The sequence below is a fragment of the Felis catus genome, chromosome B1 (genome assembly GCF_018350175.1).
Source record: "Felis catus isolate Fca126 chromosome B1, F.catus_Fca126_mat1.0, whole genome shotgun sequence".
Lineage (NCBI taxonomy): Eukaryota > Metazoa > Chordata > Mammalia > Carnivora > Felidae > Felis > Felis catus.
In genome coordinates this window covers 160224668-160243895 of record NC_058371.1, presented here as the reverse complement: position 1 = coordinate 160243895, position 19228 = coordinate 160224668, and the positions used below count along the sequence as shown (strand labels likewise).

Genomic DNA, 19228 nt, shown 5'->3' with positions numbered 1-19228 from the left:
AAAAGAAACAGATGAAATTAATTTTAATAATGTATTTACCTCAGTATATCCAAAATATAATTGCAGTGTGTAATTGTTGTAAAATGTTGATGTTGACATATTTTCCTTTTTTTCTTTTTTGTACCAAGTCTTTGAAATCTTGCATATGTTTTACATTTATAGCACACCTCGGTTTGGACTAGCTCTACAGTATGCACATGTGGGTGCTGGTGGCTACTATATTGGACAGCACAGTCCAGAGTGATATTATCATTGTAGTGATACTCTTGTCATAATGGTAGAACTCTCTGTTGGGAAAAAGTTCACACAAATTTTTTACTTTTCCTTCCATGCTTAAAAGTTGAATGCCAATGGCTATATATTTTTGTTAAACCACACATTGTCAGTTTTGTGAATCAACAGTGTAAGATTGCAAATGTAAAATACCTCTGGTTTAATTTTCAGTATTTTAAAAAATAGAGTATTTTGAAGTATTTTGAAAGTTGAGTATTTAGGATAATTTTCCAATTCACATACCTGTTAATTACAAATTCAATTTAGGTTGACTTTCTTCAGCAAGCTAATAAAGACCTGGAGAAGCATATACAAGAGCTTATGGAAACCAAGGAAACCGTAACTACTGAAGTTGTTAATTTAAGTAACAAAAATGAAAAACTCTGCCAAGAATTAACCGAAATAGACCAGTTAGCACAGCAGTTGGAAAGACATAAAGAAGAAGTGCTTGAGACTGCTGATAAAGAACTTGGGGAAGCAAAGGTATGTCTAGGTTGTGGGAGCGTTTCTTAATTCTTCTAGAACATAGTGAGCTTAAGCCCTTTGATATCTGATTGGGTCTTTTGGTTTGGTTGTTTTGTAATTCAGGTTTTTCTGCTGTCTAAATTTGGGTGTGTTTCTGAAACACGCTTTTTCTCAGGCTAGCTCTCCAGACTTTGTCCTTTTTTCCTTCAAGATTTTCATCTCTGTTCTTTTATCTCTGTGTTGTGAGCTTTGGAAGTTTGTCCTCTATGTCATTTTGTGCTCATGAACCCTTTAAAAGTATTTTTTGAACAGTGTATATCCTTGCACATTTTAAGTTGGTAGCTAATATTTTTCATCTTTAAGTTTAAATAAATACGAAAGGGGGCAGCTGGCTGGTGCAGTGGAAGAGCATGCAACTCTTGATCTCAGGGTTGTGAGTTCAAGCCCCACGTTGGGTGTAGAGATTACTTAAAAATAAAATCTTTAAAAATAGTAATTAATAAACAGATTAAATAGATACAAAGGATGTAATTTCCAACCTACCGATCTCTTAAAACTGTTACATTGTTCTTTTAAATATAGCTAGTAGAAATCTAAATGACCCTTTCTTCTTGAAATCTCCAGTTTTATCCTCTTTTAACATATTTATGCTTGAATATCTTTTCGTGATCACCCTCTCAAACATCTCTGTAATAAAAAAATACATGAATTGAAATATTTTATTTTATTTATTGACATTTTTTATTTTTAAATGTGTCCTTTGACTACAAGGTGCAAAGTGTTAACATTTTTCTCTGAATAGTGCTATTATTATAATTATCAGTAATCAATGGATCAGAGTGACAAATACAAACAAATGTTGATAAATACATACTAAATCAAAAAGTAAAATTTTATTGGAAATACATGTCTTAATAAGATATGTCTTATTAATACATATCTTAATAAATATGTATCTTTTATAAATTTCAGATTATTTTTGCCTGATGCTTCAAAAGTTTTTCATATTTTGAGACAGTGTGATATTAGATGCATCCTTTTGCTTTAAAAAGTGGGAGAGAGGGTGTCTGGGTGGTTCAGTCACTTAAGTGTCCAACTGTTTGGTTTTGGCTCAGGTCATGATCTCACAGTTTGTGAGTTCGAGCCCTGCATTGGGCTCTGTTGCTGGCAATGCGGAGCCTGCTTAGGGTTCTCTCTCTCGCTCTCTCACTCTCTCTGCCCTTCCCACTTGTGCATATGCATGTAAGTTCTCTATCTCTCAAAATAAATAAATAAAATTTTAAAAAATAGTGGGAGAAAAACAGTTGAGAGGAAAAGTGGGAGAGGAGAACTCATGAGATACCTAGATCACATGCAGGTTGTCAGGTAGATAATTCTTGAAAAGGATTGTATATCCAGATATGGATACACTAAAACTACATGTATACAGTAGTTTTACATAATACTTGGGAAGTCTTCATGTTACCTCAGGAATGGGTATATAATCTAGTTTGAGGACCAGTACGCTACATCACTGAGTCAATTTTATGCAGTGTCATATCCACTAATTAGTAGATTAAAAGGAACATACTTCAACATAATGAAGGCCATATATGAAAAGCCCACAGTTCATGTCATACCCTGTGGTGAAGATTGGAAGCTTTTCCTTTAGGATCAGGAACAATGCAAGGATGCCTATTCTCACCAGTTCTGTTCAACGTAGTACTAGCCAAAGCAGTTAGGTAAGAGAAAGAAAAGGCATCCAAATTGGAAAGAAAGAAATAAAATTATGTTTCTGTGTGACATGATCTTATATGTAGAAAATCCTAAAGATTTCACAAAAACTTGAACTAATAAATTCAACAAAGTTGCAGGATACAAAACGCACAAAAATCAGGTGTGTTTTGATATGCCAATAATTAAAATTCAGAAGGAAATTAATAAAATAATCTCATTTGCAATATCATCAGAAAGAATAAAATACTTAGGAATAAACTTACCTGAGATGGTAAAAAACATTGCTGAAAAGAATCAAAGAAGACAGAAATAAATGGGAAGACATCCTATGTTCATGGATTGGAGGACTTAGTACTCAAAGCAATCTACAGATTCAGTACAATCCCTATCCAAATCCCAATGGCATTTTTTTTTTATGGAAACAGAAAAAGATTATAAAATTATAAAATCTCAAGGGACCCAGAATTTCCAAAAGAGTCTTGAAAATGAAGAATATAGGGGCTCCTGTCTGGCCCAGTTGGAAGAGCCCATGACTCTTGATCTCCAGATCATGAGTTTGAGCCCCACATTGGGTATAGAAATTACTAAAAGAAAATAAACTTAGAAAATGAAGAATATAGTGCAGTTTTAATTTTGTTTTTGTGATTCATGTTTCATTGCAACAGTCCTGTATCTCATTCCTCTCTTTCTACCTCTTTTTGCATCTTCTATGCTCATGCACACAACATACTGAATATAGCTTCTCAGGTCCCATTGGCATTGGTCAAGAATGATAGCTTGGCTCACAAAAGATTCCTTTTGGGTCAAAATATTTTAACATTGGCATTCAGTGCTCTCGCTCTCCTTGGTAGTTGCAGGTGGAAAGATAGGAAAATTAGGAAATGATGGTGCCATAAAAGAACCCAAAAATTACGGTTCAAGGAAGACCCTACAAGCATGTAGGCAAAATATTTTTTAAGTGGTCGTCTTGTTTTAGATGTTATAAATAGCTCCCTGTAAGCATTCAGGATACCAAGAAATTAAAGAGAAGCCTGAATGTTGTCTCCTCTTCACAGAAATTGAAGCTTAAAACGGCTAGAGCCTCGGGGCGCCTGGGTGGCTCAGTCAGTTAAACGTCCGACTTTGTCTCAGGTCATGATCTCAGTTTGGTTCACGGGTTCGAGTCCTGCATCAGGCTCTGTGCTGACAGCTCAGAGTCTGGAGCCTGCTTCGGATTCTCTGTCTCCCTCTCTCTCTGCCCCTCCCCTGCTCACCCTCTCTCTGTCTCTCAAAAATAAATAAACGTTAAAAAAATTGAAAAAAAAAAGTAAAACAGCTAAAGCCTCTGGGCACATGGAGTGGTTCAGTCGGTTAAGCCTCTGACTCTTGATTTTGACTCAAGTGATGATCTCATGATTAGTGAGATAAAAGCCCTGTGTCAGATGATGTGCTGTGCTGACAGCGTGGAGTCAGCTTGGAATTCTCTCTCTCTCTCTCTCTCTCTCTCTCAAAATAAATAAACTTTAAAACAAAACAACAACAAACAGCTAAATCTCCCTGGTGAGAAGGATGACTACTTGAAAAATGACGGTCTTATTTGCAGTGTGACTTAGTGATAAGTATTCTTGACTTTCAGGTCTGTACTTAGTAAGTTTTTTATTCCTAGAAAGAGATTAAAAGAAAGCTTTCTGAAATGCGGGATCTTGAAGAAACAATGGCAAAACTTCAACTGGTAAGTAGTTGTGTTGAATTGCCAGAACTTTTGGTAATAAAATTTGTGTGCTTTATATTGCATATATTTTTTAATTGAGATGTAATTTACACATTATATTCACTCTAGTAACAACATTTTCACCACTCCAAAAAGAAATGTCATACCCATTAGCAGTCACTCCCATTTTCCTCTGTTCAGCCTCTGGTAACTACGAATCTACCTCTATTTCTATAGATTTGCCTATTCTGGACAGTTTATATAAGTGGAATCATACAATATATGGCCATTTGTGTTTGGCTTCCTTCAGTTAGCACAGTGTTTTCAAGGTTCATGCTTGTAGCAAGTACTTCCTTTTTATGGCTGAGTCATATTCTTTTGAATGGATATATTTAATTTTGTTTATATTTTTGTAATTCTTTAATTTCATATATAGTAGATTAGAAGTTAAATTCAAATTTGGAAAACCTGTTAGGAATACTCTTTTTTAACTACTTCAGGACTTGTCAGTTTAGTAATATTAAGACTAGAAATTGATAATTACTTTAAACATTGTTGACTTTTATTAAAGTACTCAGTCTTGGGGTGCCTGGCTGGCTCAGTCAGTGGAGCATGCGACTCTTGATTGTGGGGCTATGAGTTTGAGCCCTGGTTTGGGTGCAGAGATTACTTAAAAATAAAATTTTAAACAAAAACACTCAGTCCTCTTTTAAAAAGCTTTGTTTAGTATTATAAACCATTTTCCTAGATATTATTTGTTCTGATAGTCTTCAAATGAAAAAAGTAGTAATCATCCCAGCAAAAACCCAGAAATAGCATAAAGTTCTGTAGTCCAGAACTGACAGAATGTCTTGCTTACAGGTGGAAGGTCCTGGGTGGTCACCCAAAAGATGATTGGGGATTTTTTTAAATAGCCATTAAATGGGATGAGTTTCTGCTAAGATTAGAAACTGAGACTAATCCAAGTTTTTCATTCTATATACTCTTTTATATGTATATGTGTGTATATGTATATATACATACATATGTATATGTGTGTATATATGTGTATATATGTGTGTATATGTGTGTATATATACATATGTATATACATATACACACACACACACACACGTATATATACATACAGACACATATTTCTCATATATACAGTGTAGCAGCAATGTTCTGGTGGCTTAAAGCAAATTAGAAAATGAAACTCCCCTCCCACCCCACCCCCATGGAGCCATTGTGATATGCTGGCACATTGTAGGTGCTTGAATACTTGTTGATTTTTATGTGCTCACTGTGAATCGCAGTGGCTTCCTTTTTATTCAACTACAGGTTTTTAAGTCAATACTGAATAATTGAATTAACTAAACCTGCTAGATGTTGTCTACCCTTGAATCTCAAAGATACTGTGAAATTCTCCCATGAAGTCAATAAACAGAAAGTGGATGTTTTGGTGATTTTTTACTAACAGTGTCATGCAGAGATTTTTGCTTTTGTTCACTACTGTTGTATATACACTATAAACAGTCAAATGTGATTCATAATGCTTGTCTGAGAATTCTGACCAAGTTTCAGTAGTATTGGCTGACAGTAAGATGCTGTAGTTATTTTCTGACCTTTTTTATTTTTTCCATTAGTGCTATATTATATATTTTTAAGGTAAATACTAATGAAATTAATAGCTAACATTTATTAAGCATTTTCCATGTGCTAGACACTGTGCAGAGTGCTTCATAGCCTTAGTTCCATCCTCACAAGTGAATCTTTGGTGTCCAAGTACTGATCTTATCCCCACTGTGCAGATGAGGCAAAGAGAATGACCAGCATAATTACTGAGACATATGATAGTCTTAGAGCACTGTGTCTTTGTTCTGCCTTCCTTTAAAAATAAAGTTTTAAAACTTTTTATTCATTTTAAAAAGTAGGACAGTATGCTGAGCAAATGAAAACAAAATTTAATAACTCTCAGAAAGGAGCAGTATTGACATTTGGGTTTTATGATCCTTTTAGCTACAATTGACAATTAACTCTAGTTGAAACCGTATACTTGACTAACTGAAAATGTGTGTCTGTGTGTATGTCAGTTACTCTTAATTTAAGGTACTACTAAATATTTATTTTAAGTGCTATGATATTTTATAAGGTTGTTAGAAATCTTAATTATAGTATTAAATTTTGCAGGAATTAAACTTATGCCATAAAGAAAAGGAGAGACTGAGTGATGAACTCCTTATAAAATCAGACCTGGAAACTGTTGTTCATCAGCTTGAACAAGAAAAGCAAAGACTTAACAAAAAAATGGAAAGTTTTGCAGTTACAGGTAAAATATAAAATGTTAACTTAAAAAGTGATTGTGATTTCCTCCTGAGGCATTATTTTTTCTTAGTAGATTATCTTTCTTTCATTCATTCAATGAATATTTGTGGAGTGCTTGTTATATACCAGAAACCATACTAAGTGCTGTAAATACAGTGAAAAATCTCTGTCCCTCAACAACCTTACAGGATTCTTTTATATTTTTGACTAGTTGGCACAAGGAACCCTGCTTGAATATTTTCCAGTAGAAGTATGTCCTTCTTTGAGGCAGATTATAGAATTAATTAAGACTAAGAGGAAAACTTCTGAAATAGTGAAAAATTGAAGGGCAGAATCTTTATAAGGAAATATACTTGTATCACTTGAAAGAACACATTCATTCTCTTTCTCTCTCTCTCTCTCTCTCTCTCTCTCTCTCAGTAGGGTAACAGCACTAAATGAGTTGGTTTAGGAAACACCTAAGAATTCATCCACTCACCCATTCATTCAAAATGTTTATGAGCTTGTTGTGTGCCAGGCTGTTTCAGGTACTGGGTATATGATCGTAGTGAACAAAATATACAAGGTTCCTGCTCTTGTGGAGCCTTTGTTAGTAGCACATAAATGAAAAAGCCAGTTTGAGATGATAAGGGGTAATGAAATAGAGGGAGATATGCTAGAAATTGACTGGCCCAAGGTCTCAGAGACAAGACACCAGCCAGATGAAAATTTGGGGCAGAGTTTCCCAGGCAGAAGGAATGGCAAGAGCAGAAGCCTGATGCCCTCAAACTCCATGTGTCTTGGAAAGTAAAAGAAAGCCAGTGTGCTATATTAAGAAGAGGCTATATCCTAGGCTCTTTAGCATCCAAGTGGATAATCTATTTGACCCCTTCTCTCCTTACTGGCTGTAAGCCTTGAGCACATTACTTAACCTCTCTATGCCTTAGTTTCCCTGTCTGTGGTGTTAATGATGGTACCTACCCAAAAGATTGTTGTGAGGATTAAATGGGTTAATACATTAAAGTGCTTAGATCTATATACAGAAGTTTGCAGTTTACTTTCTTTTATAGCTAGCCATGACCTGTCATTTCAGTGTCATCTTTCGAATACATGAAACCCCCTATTTCTCTGTTGTGAATGCACCCCCCCCCGCCAAAAATCCAGGCACAAGTCAACCAAAATATTTACCCTCTACACATTTACACATGAACAGTTAACCACTGCATGTGTATGCACCAGACGCATCAATAGCACTGTAAATTAGATGGTCCTGAATCTCAGCTGCGCACTCAATGATGTATGGAAATCTCACTCTGTATTTCTTACCACTTGATTTCCTACTCTCTGCAGAGAACATTTCAAATGTTTTCCATTCTCAATAAGGCTGTGACTCTCATTCCACTTCCCATTTTGAGTAGGCAATCTTCAGGTTCCTTAAGAGAATGGAAGCCATCAGGGAAGCCTTCTGTCAGTTTTCTGTCCCCAGATCTTAAACTGTCTGTCATTATCTTCCCTCATGTTACTGTGGAAGTATGTCCCTCTTAGGAAAGGCCACTGCCTCCATCTGTTCTCTGGATCTCTAATTTTAAAACTTTGCATATTAATAGTCTCCTTTCCATAATTTTAGTCTGTTCTGTTTTTGTCCATTGGCATTTAAACATGCTCACCCTGATATGTCTCCTGAGGCAAGCAAAGCAAAAGAAAAAATAAACTATTGGGATTACATCAAAATAAAAAGCTTCTGCATAGCAAAGGAAACAGTCAACAAAACTAAAAGGCAACCTGTGGAATAGAAGATATTTGCAAATGACATATCTGATAGAGTTAGTATTCAAAATATATTAAGAATTGACAAAACTCAACACCCCAAAACCAAATAATCCAGTTAAAAAGTGGGTAGAAGACAGGAATAGACATTTTTCCAAAGAAGACATACAGATGGCAGACAGACACATGAAAAGATGCTCATCAGGAGTGCCTGGGTGGCTCAGTCGGTTAAGTGTCTGTCTGACTTTGGCTCAGGACATGATCTCATGGTTCATGTGTTTGAGCTCCACATCAGGGTCTGCACTGACATTGTGGAGCCTGCTTGGGATTCTCTCTCTCTCTTATCTCTGTCCCTCCCCCATGTGCATGCACTCTTCTCTCTGTCTCTTTCTCTCAAATAAACTTTTAAAAAAAGAAAAAAGATGCTCATCATCACTTACCATCAAGAAAATGCAAATCAAAACTACAATGAGATATCATCTCACACCTGTCAGAATAGCTGAAATCAACAGCACAAGAAACAACGGGGGCTGGCGAGGATGTGGAGAAAGGGGAATCTTCTTGCACTGTTGGTGGGAATGCAAATTGGTACAGCCACTGGAAAATAGTATGGAGTTTCCTCAGTGGTTAAAAATAGAACTACCTTATAATCCAGCAATCACACTACTAAGTATTTACCCAGAGAATACAAAAATACTCAAAGGGATACATGTACCCCGATGTTTATAGCAGCATTACTATAATAACCAAATTATGGACAGAACCCAAATGTCCATCGACTGGTGAATGGATGAAGACGAGGTGGTATATCTATACAATGGAATATTAGCCATAAAAAAGAATGAAATCTTGCTGTTTACAACAACATGGGTGGAGCTAGAGAGTATTAAGTGAAATAAGTCAGAAAAACAAATACCATATGATTTCATTCATATGTGGAATTTAAGAAATAAAACAGATGAGCAAAGGGAAAAAGAGAGGCAAACCAAGAAACAGACTCTTGGGGCGCCTGAGTGGCTCAGTCAGAAGAGCATGCAACTCTTGATCGTGAGGTTGTGAGTTCAATTGCCATGTTGGGTGTAGAGATTACTTAAAAGTAAAATCTTTAAAGAAAGAAAAAAGAAACAAACTGATGGTTACCAGAGAGGAGGTGGGTTGGAGAATGGGTGAAATAGGTGATGACGATTAAGGAGTGCACTTGTCATGATGAGCACCAGGTGATATACAAAGATTAATGATTTTTAGTAGCTTGTATTCTAAAACTTATTCAAATAATTTATTTGGCTAATTGTACAATTTATATCCAACACTTTTAATATTTAACTACTTGAACTTACAGAAAGAGAACTTACTCTGGAAGTTGAAAGGATGAGGCTAGAACACGGAATAAAACGTCGAGACAAGTCACCCTCTCGTTTAGATACGTTTTTGAAAGGTATAGAAGAAGAACGAGATTTTTATAAGAAAGAGCTGGAAAGACTCCAACATATAATACAGCGAAGATCTTGTTCTACAAATCATTCTACACGTGAAAAAATTCCAATATTTAAAACACTAGAAAAGGTAATACCTCTTTTTAAAGATGATTAATAGGCAAGAGTGAATTTTTATGAGCCAGCTTTTCTGGTGTTATTATTGTATTAAATATAACTTTATTCACACTTGCTTTTTAAAAGTTTTTCTTAATTTTGATTCTTATTTTCTTACATGACCTATATCCTGTAGGGACACTGCATTTATTAGGAAAACTACTTAAGAACAAAGTATAATGTACTGATTTTTGGAAATTAAGGAAAGATTGAATAGTTCATTAAGGGTGTAGGGTAAGTGCATGGACATCTGGGCTTCCAGAAACTGGAACCAGTAATTCATGCTACTGGACATTTCCTTTCTTTCTATCCTTTACTCTTGTTATCAGCTGCATTTTCTTTCTCAAAGCAAAGTGGCTTTGTCCACATGGCAGACAACATGGCTTCATACTATTCCCAGCCTTGGACCAGTCAGGAAGGTGGGTCACGTTGTACACACCAGACATCTTCCATTGTTAACCATGTAGCAGGACAAGGTAGAGGGTGGGAATAAGTGTGGGGCAGATCATCCCATTTGTCTACTACAACCACATTTACAAGTTGCTAGTCTAAAACTAGGTAAAGTTAACCATGTTTCATGAGAGGTTAAAATTGTGTATCTCTCTTTTAGGTCTCAGTTATTTTCAGTGTTTCATGAGTATAATTTGAATTCTTCATTGTTTTTTTTTTTGTTTGTTTGTTTTTTAAGCTTTAGAGCTATAGGAGTCCTGGAGGCTTATGATTCTAACATTATTTACACACTAGATAAAATTAGGGGAAGTTGGGATTAAAGTTAAAACTCAAAACATTTCATTTCAAATGTTTAAAAATATCAAGTCACTGTGACATATACATGAAGATAATAGGTTAAAAAAATTCAGACTTGGCTGAATTTACTTGTTTCATCATCTTTTTCTTAAAGATCCTGTGTCTATTGTTGAATGGTTTTGGGTTGTTTTATGATTAGACTCTGTTTTTTAACCTTATTGGCTAATGGCTGAATTTGATTTACTGGTGTCAGTAGAAACACTATTCTATGTTATCTGGTACAAGTAGAGGGAACTGGTGGGAAAACACTGTAAGTTAATTTATGTGTTTACTGAGTTGCTTTTTAAGCCCCATATATACTTAGGACTCAGAAAAAATAAATCACTGAATTGATCACCTTCATTATGTAGGAGAATCTTCCTGCAAAATGGTTGATTAGTTTAATCAAGCATTTATTAAATAAAACTGAGTAGGAAAATATCTGAAGGCTTTTAACATAATTATTTGATTTAATTAACTGCTTGATAGGGATTCACAATTGAAAAACAAGAGATACTGGTTTAGGAGAGACTTTTATCCCCTTCAACTTATTTTCTTAAAATATTCTAGTGTTAACTGACTCAGATAAAGAATTCATTTTCTAAAGTAGAGTATTCAGAGCATTTTGGAATTCTAATAATAAGTTGCAAGAATGGTAGGGAATTGTGGGTGTGTATGTGAGTAAAATGGGAGGAGGATAAAACAGTTGTGATGCACAGTTCTGTGCATCTGCACCTCAACTTGGGTATTTTCAACATGTTTAGAAACTACATGGCAAACAACAAAGACCTCACTAAAGCTGGATTTGGTACAAGCTTTGAGTTTTCAACTCCTGCTTTATGGCTCACTGTTAGGCACAGTTTCTTGGGATTGCAGTAACTTGGGAAAAATTGCTATTTTTAATATCAGTGACCTTTGTCAAAAATACACCTGTTGATTCTCTGCTGTCTGCAGGGTGGGCACTGCCTCCTCTCACCTTGTACTCACTATGGTTCCAATTGTGAGTTTTGAGTATATTGGTAGTGGAAAGGGCTTTAGAGTTGGAGGCCTGATAGAAGTTACAACTCTACAGACTGTCTTTATGACCTTGGATAAGTTCCCTCACTTCATGGAATCCCTGTTTCCTCATTTACAAAGTGGGGAAGTACATCAAGTCTAGATACAAAGTTCGGTTCAGTTGAGCAGACACATACTGAGTGCCAGCTATGAATTAAACACTGGACATGAGATAAAGAAGACATAGTTCCTATGCTCGTAGCATTTAGTATTTTGCACGTGTGTGTATGAGCTTGTGTATGTGTGTGTTAGGAATGATGGAGTGGTATAAGGGCGTTATTAACATTTATGAACACAAATATAAATACCTGCATATTTATGTCCATACAGGATATATTTAGAAAAGAGCTAGAGTTCCTGCTTAAGAAGGCCAGTCAAATGAGTGGATAAAGATCTATACACACGCACACACACACACACACACACACACGCGCGCGCGCGCACACACACACACACACACAGGAATATTACTCGGCCATCAAAAAGAATGAAATCTTGCCATTTGCAACAACATGGATGGAGCTAGAGTGTATTATGCTAAGTGAGATAAGTCAGAGAAAGACAAATACCTTATGATTTCCAAATTTCATGTGGAATTTAGGGAATAAAACAGATGAATATATGGGAAGGGGAAAAAAGGAGAGGGAGGCAAACCATAAAAGACTCTTAACAATAAAGAACAAAGTGAGGGTTGATGGAAGGAAGTGGATGGGAGATGGGCTAAATGGGTGACGGGTATTAAGGAGGGCACTTGTGATGTGCACGGGGTGTCACATGTAAGTGATGAATCACTGAATTCTACTCCTGAAACCTGTATTACACTATATGTTAACTAATTAGAATTTAAATAAAAACTTTGTGGGAGGGGGAGAAGGCCAGTCACTAATGTTAGAGAATTTATACATTTTACCTGGTACCATGGTAGGCACTGAAGTTATGGTGAGTAAAACCAGATACCTACTGTGTCCTTCACAGAGCTTACATTTTAATGGTAAAGATGTACTTTAAACACATAATCATATTAATAACTTTATAAGCTCATTTATAGTGTTAGTGAAGAAAAGATACAAGAAGGTTTCATAATGGTCTGAGAATACATACAGGGAGATCTAAATTAGATTGGAGGGGCACTTGGATGGCCTAGTCAGTTGAGACTCTGACTGACTCTTCATTTCAGCTGAGGTCATGATCCCAGGGTTGTGGGATTAAGCCCCATGTTGGCCTCCATGCTGAGCGTAGAGCCTGCTTAAGATTCTCTCTCTTTCTCCCTCTGCACCTCTCCCCTGCTCATATTGTCTCTCTCTCTAAAATAAAAATAATAATATAAATAAATAAAAAATTTTAGATTGGAGAATCAGAAGATTCCTTAGAGAAAGTCACCGTTAAGCTGAGACCAAGACAGTAATAAAAATCTTTTTTTTTTAATGTCCCAACTTTCTTTATAACCAGACCCCCAGCTCCTACCCCACCCCAGATCTTCACCTGAGCTTTGGGGGAGAAGCTGGATGAGCAGCAACACTTTTGCCGAGCCCAGAGCTCAGAGAGATATGCAGAGTGAGCCCCTCACTTCTGGGCTTTTGCCCTAGCCCGCTGAATTTTGTTGGCCGTGGCCCCATCTGTGGCTCTAGTGCAGTGGGACAATACAAGGCTCAGCTCTGCTTCGTTCTAGTGCTCAATGACCACATCTGCAGAACTGTCAATCTTTATTCACAGAGTTCTCCTTTTTTAAAATCTATGTAAACTACCTCCTTTCTGTAAGATATTTTCATGTAGATATGGTTAGGTTACAGAGTTTCTCTTATACTTATCTAAGCCTTAATTAAGCCCTCAAACCCTAATCTGCTTTTGTCCTGTAAAATGTCTTGTCTTTTAAGTGTCCAGATAGTTAATCTCATTATCCCTTGATTTTGCTTGTTTAACCAAAAGGATAACTTATTTCCAAGTGGCAGGTTAGGGGTACTTACAGATACCAAGTCTGCATTGGACATGGTTATGTGCACGGTAGATAGTGAGTGACATAGATCAGAATGCTTTCCAGTGTACCTGATTATCAGATTATCCCTACGTGGGGCTTCTGCAATTAGTACCTAAATGCTAAGATATCTTAGATCCCAGGTCGACATTTATCACCTTTATTTTCCACAATAGTGAAGATAGTGGGTCTTTTGCATTGGACTAGAATAATAGGCATAATCCTGTTTTAGAAATGTTAGAAGTAGTTGCTTATTTGGTGAACATCCTTAATGTATACTCCTCGGTAGAAATATTTATATTTATCTCATTGCAAAAATAGACCTCACATAGGTTGGGGCTGGGACAGGTGGGGCAGTTGGTGTGGCTGGGAAATTGATCTTAGATTCAGTAAAAAAAACAAAACAAACAAACAAAAAAGACACTGGGGAATGTGCTAGGCTGTAATAGTTAACATGCAGTGGGTAATAGGCACACACATACCCTCCTAGTCCTTCCCCTGGAGTGGGTTGTAAACTAGTGGTTGCCAACAGTTAGTTAGCATGCATAATCACCTGGAGGGCTTGATGAGCCATAGTTACTGGGCCCTGTGCCCACAGTTTCTGATTCAGTCTGTCTGGGGTGGGCCCACAGAACTTGCATATCTAACAAGTTCCTAGTTACTACTATTATAAACAACTCCAGGAGAAGGACAGTTGAAGCATCTGATGGGATCTGATCAAGTGGTATCATTGGCAGTGGAGTCCCTTCCTAGGCATTTGAAGGCCAGGAGATTTGCCCCAATACTGCCTGCACGCTCATCTTCTGTTCTCATTTTAGATAAAAAATTGTGTTCTTTTATCTGTTAGCATTATTCAGTCACTGTCATTACCAGCATCCTGTGACAACCATATGGTGATAATTATAACAAGTGATAACTTCTGTTTTTAAATTATGTTTCAGGGTGATTACAACTCAGAAGTTCATCTGATCACAAGAGAAAGAGATGAACTTCAGCGTATGCTGGAAAGATTTGAAAGACATATGGAGGATATACAGTCCAATGTTAAATTGTTGACAGCAGAAAGAGATAAACTAAGTGTCTTATATAATGAAGTAAGAAATTGATTAAGCCAACAGAGTCTATAGAATAGCTTAAGGGAACCAGTGTAAATCTTTTAAATTACTGTAATATATGGACCTTGTGATATTTCTTCATAATTAGAATTATCTATTATTATCATCCTGTTCCTAAAGCAGAGATTTCTATTATTCTTTCATATTTATTCTCCTTCTCTAGTCTATGTGTCAGGTCTGTTAGATAGTCTCTTCTAAAATTACCTAGAACAGGTCTTAGCCTGATTCTGAGCCAAGTTTATCCTTAGGATTCAGACATGTTAATAGTCTGTCAAACAGTGGGTAGCACCCATGATTTGGATATATTTGTTCCATATCAATTTCCCATGAAATTCCGCTGCCACTTTGAGAGAGGGAGAAGGGCATGTAAGTTAAAAGGTCAAGTTGAAAAAGCTGTTTTTACTTCTGAAGCTTTTTTAGAATCTACAGTTGCAAATTGATTGATTTCTGGGCTTTCCATGTGGCTTGGATTTCAGCTTTCTTGGGTCTGCTTACTTAATTACTAACTGTCCACCTGCTGTTTGGTTTCCAAAATTCTGTAGCTTGCATTTCCCCTTAATCTCTTTGTCTTTTTGTTTTTTTTTTTTTATTGTTGTTACTATTTTAATACCTTTTACTCATTTTGTTTAGATTTGGCAAGAGAGCAAAGTAGCATGTGTTTAGTTTGCCTTTGTTTTTTTTTTTTACATGGGAGCATATCCAAAGCATTTTTTATTTATATCTTTTAATTCTTTAAGGCTCAGGAACAGTTACGTGCCCTAAGACAAGAATCCACCCAAACCACAGCCTCCCATAATATTATTAGTCTTATGGAAAAAGAAAAAGAACTTGCATTATCTGACTTAAGAAGGATTATGGCAGAAAAAGAAGCTTTAAAAGAAAAGTTAAAAGTAAGTAATAAGATCGACTTATTTTTGAAATTTATGGAGAAAAAGGAGGTCTTTATAGATATTTTCCTGTAAAGTGATTATTTATTTAGGGGGTTGGCAAACAATGACACATGAGCCAAATCCAGACCATTGTATTTTTGTATGACCATGTGCTAAGAATGGTTTTTACATTTTTAAGTCCTATAAAAAGAGTATTTCATGGGGCGCCTGGGTGGCGCAGTCAGTTAAGCGTCCGACTTCAGCCAGGTCACGATCTCACGGTCCATGAGTTCGAGCCCCGCGTCAGGCTCTGGGCTGATGGCTCAGAGCCTGGAGCCTGTTTCCGATTCTGTGTCTCCCTCTCTCTCTGCCCCTCCCCCGTTCATGCTCTGTCTCTCTCTGTCCCAAAAATAAATAAACGTTGAAAAAAAAAAATTAAAAAAAAAAAAAGTATTTCATGACACACAAAAACTATGAAATTCAAATTTCATCATTGGTCAACGTTAGTGGAATACCACGCTCATTCATTTACCATAGTATTCTGTGTGGTTTCTATTGTGCTGCAGTGGCAGAGATGAGTATTTGCAACAGAAACTGGTCCACAAAGCCTAAAATATTTATTATCTGGTTCTTTATAGAAAATTACTGACCTCTGATCTCAATAGCAAGTTCCTCAGGTGGAGGGACATTATCTTTTTGTTGTTGTTAAAACAGCTTTATTGAGATAGTCACATGCCATTCAGTTTACCCATTTAAAATGTAAAATTCAGTGGTTTTGTATATTCACAGGCTTGTTAAGCCTATCACCACAGTCCATTTTAGAGCATTTTCGAAAAGAAACTGTAAACCCCTTAGCAGCCATTCTCCATTTCCCCCCAGCCTCTTTGGGCCTAGGTAACCACTAAGCTACTTTCTGTCCCTGTGGATTTGCCTACTCTGAACGTTTCATATAAATTGAATCATTCAGTATGTGGTTTTTATCTTCTGGTTTCTCTCACTTTGCATAATGTTTTCAAGTTCATTCATGTAGCATATATATGTTTTAATACTTTATTCCTTTTTATTGTGGAATAATATTCCATTGTATGGTTAGACAGACAACATTTTAATTTCCATTTGTGTGGTTTCTACTTTTTGGCTATTATGAATAATGATGCTGTGAACATCCATGTACAGCTTTTTGTTTACATGGGTTTTCATTTAATCTTGAGTATATACCTAGGTTCATATGATAACCATAACCATTTGAGCAACTGCTTTTTGTTTATATGGGTTTTCATTTAATCTTGAGTATATACCTAGGTTCATATGATAACCATAACCATTTGAGCAACTGCCAGGCTGTTTTCCAAAGCAACTGTAACATTTATATTCCCACCAGCACTGTATAAGAGTTCTAATTTCTCCACATCCTCACCAACACATGTTATTATCTGTCTTCTGTATTATCATCATGCTGGTGGGTATGAAGTAGTATCCATTGTGGTCTTGATTTGCATTTCCTTGATAGCTAATAATTTCAGGCATCTTTTCATGTGCTTATTTAGCCATTTGTATATCATCTTTGAAGAAATGTCTATTCAGATGCTTTGTCCATTTTTACATTGGATTATTATTTCATTGTTATTGAATTATAAGAGTATTTTATATACTTTTAGTACAAGCCCCTTATCAGATACATGATTTGTGAATACTCTGCCCCATTCTGTGGGTTGCCTTTTCATTTTCTAATTTTTTTTTTAATTTTTTTAAATGTTTTATTTATTTTTGAGACAGGGAGAGACAGAGCATGAACAGGGTTGGGTCAGAGAGAGGGAGACACAGAATCTGAAACAGGCTCCAGGCTCTGAGCTGTCAGCACAGAGCCCGACGCGGGGCTCGAACTCACAGACCGTGAGATCATGACCTGAGCCGAAGTTGGCTGCTTAACCAACTGAGCCACCCAGGCGCCCCTCATTTTCTAAATGGTGTGCTCTAAATGGCTTTAAAGGCATTTAAAGCACAAGAGTTTTTAATTTTGATGAAGTCCATTTTATGTATTTTCTCTTTTGTTGTTTGTGCTTTTGGTGTCTTGTTTAGGCACAGTATTTTATGTTTTCTTTTATAATCTCCAAAAAATATGTTAATGTACACAAAGCACTTAATAGAGTTTAGAACATTGTAAGAATTCAACATAGCTATTACTTTTACTATTATGGATTGTGTAGTTTACTTTCAATAGGTATTATTGAATTAATGCTTAGAAATCAGTAGCTAAAGTTAGGAATAAGGACATTAAAGCATTATAAAGATAGTCCTTATTGCATACATTTTCAGTTAAAATTTTACCCCAACACAGTACTTTTAATTGGGATCTTTTGGAATACTGCCTTCCAGAATGTGCTTTCTTATAAAAATAAGTGTTAAAACTACCAAATGGAAAACTTCTGTGCAATATGGCAACTTTTAGCACAAGCTACTGATTTATTCTTTTCCATATTTGTTGAAAGGACCAAGGTATGTAAAAGCAGGATTTAAAAATGCAGTAGTACTGGGGCGCCTGGGTGGCTCAGTCGGTTGAGCGTCCGACTTCGGCTCAGGTCATGATCTCGCGGTCCATGGGTTCGAGCCCCGCATCGGGCTCTGTGCTGACAGCTCAGAGCCTGGAGCCTGTTTCAGATTCTGTGTCTCCCTCTCTCTCTGCCCCTCCCCCACTTGCACTCTGTCTCTGTCTCAAAAATAAATAAACATTAAAAAAAAAAAAAAATTAAAAAAAAAATGCAGTAGTACTAAAAGCTCAGAAAAAAATGATATTCATATTACCAGAATCTTTCTAGATTGTAGGAGGCAGGATTTATGAGCTTACAGTAGGTCTTTTACTTAAAACTAATCATCTCAATCCATAAGCTTCCTCTTGTAATTTCCTCTTATTCTGCTACCCACCCAGATGTCAAACCAGGCATCATCACTGACTCCTCTCTCCCTTAAAGCTCTTCTTGTCCTTCAGTCAATCACCAAGTTCTATTTGTGCTACCTCTTAAATAATATTTAACATTTATTAAGCCCTTTTCATGTGGGAAGCTCTGTTCTAAGTGCTTTTTCCATGCGCTTAGTAAATCTTCACAATTGCCTTTTCAGATAGGTAATGCTTACAGATGTGGTCTCTGAGTTACAGTGAGTTTAAATAATTTGCCCAAGATCACCTAACTATGAAGTCACATGGAGTCTGGCTCCTGAGCTCACATTAGTTTCTCTTCAATCTGTCTACTTCTTTCCATTACTCCTCTGCCATCCTGTTCTGGCCATTATTCTTTCTCAACTGTAGTTGTGTATTAGCAGCCTCTCAAATCTATATTTTACACTGAAGTTAGAGTCATCTTTCAGAGGTATAAATCCGATCACATCACTTCCTATTTAAATCTGTTAACTGTTTTCAAAGACTTCAGTGATTGGCTCTTGCCTACTTCAAGGTCTAGCCTTCTTTTCGCCAAACTTATCTCCCCATTTCCCACCCCTCACTTTCTTGACTCCAAGCTTAATGGACTTTTTCTTGCCCCTAGTTTTCTATATAGGCTATTGAAAAATTGTTCATCTCTTTGAGTACCCTCGCCTGGCAAATTCCCATTCATCCTTTAGAGCCAGGTTAAACATCATTTCCTCACATA

At 36.4% G+C, this 19228-nt stretch overlaps 1 protein-coding gene across 8 annotated transcripts in view; it reads left to right on the top strand.

Moving 5' to 3' along the window:
• The window catches only part of CEP135 (centrosomal protein 135), a 70224-nt gene that overhangs the window by 17064 nt on the left and 33932 nt on the right, over window positions 1–19228 (top strand). For all 8 annotated transcript variants that reach the window (XM_023253094.2, XM_023253091.2, XM_045056351.1 and 5 more), the window contains 6 exons: window positions 541–756; window positions 4100–4165; window positions 6317–6455; window positions 9537–9760; window positions 14542–14694; window positions 15453–15605. In XM_023253094.2, the coding sequence (XP_023108862.1) occupies window positions 541–756; window positions 4100–4165; window positions 6317–6455; window positions 9537–9760; window positions 14542–14694; window positions 15453–15605 (951 nt within the window). The remainder of the gene's footprint in view (window positions 1–540; window positions 757–4099; window positions 4166–6316; window positions 6456–9536; window positions 9761–14541; window positions 14695–15452; window positions 15606–19228) is intronic.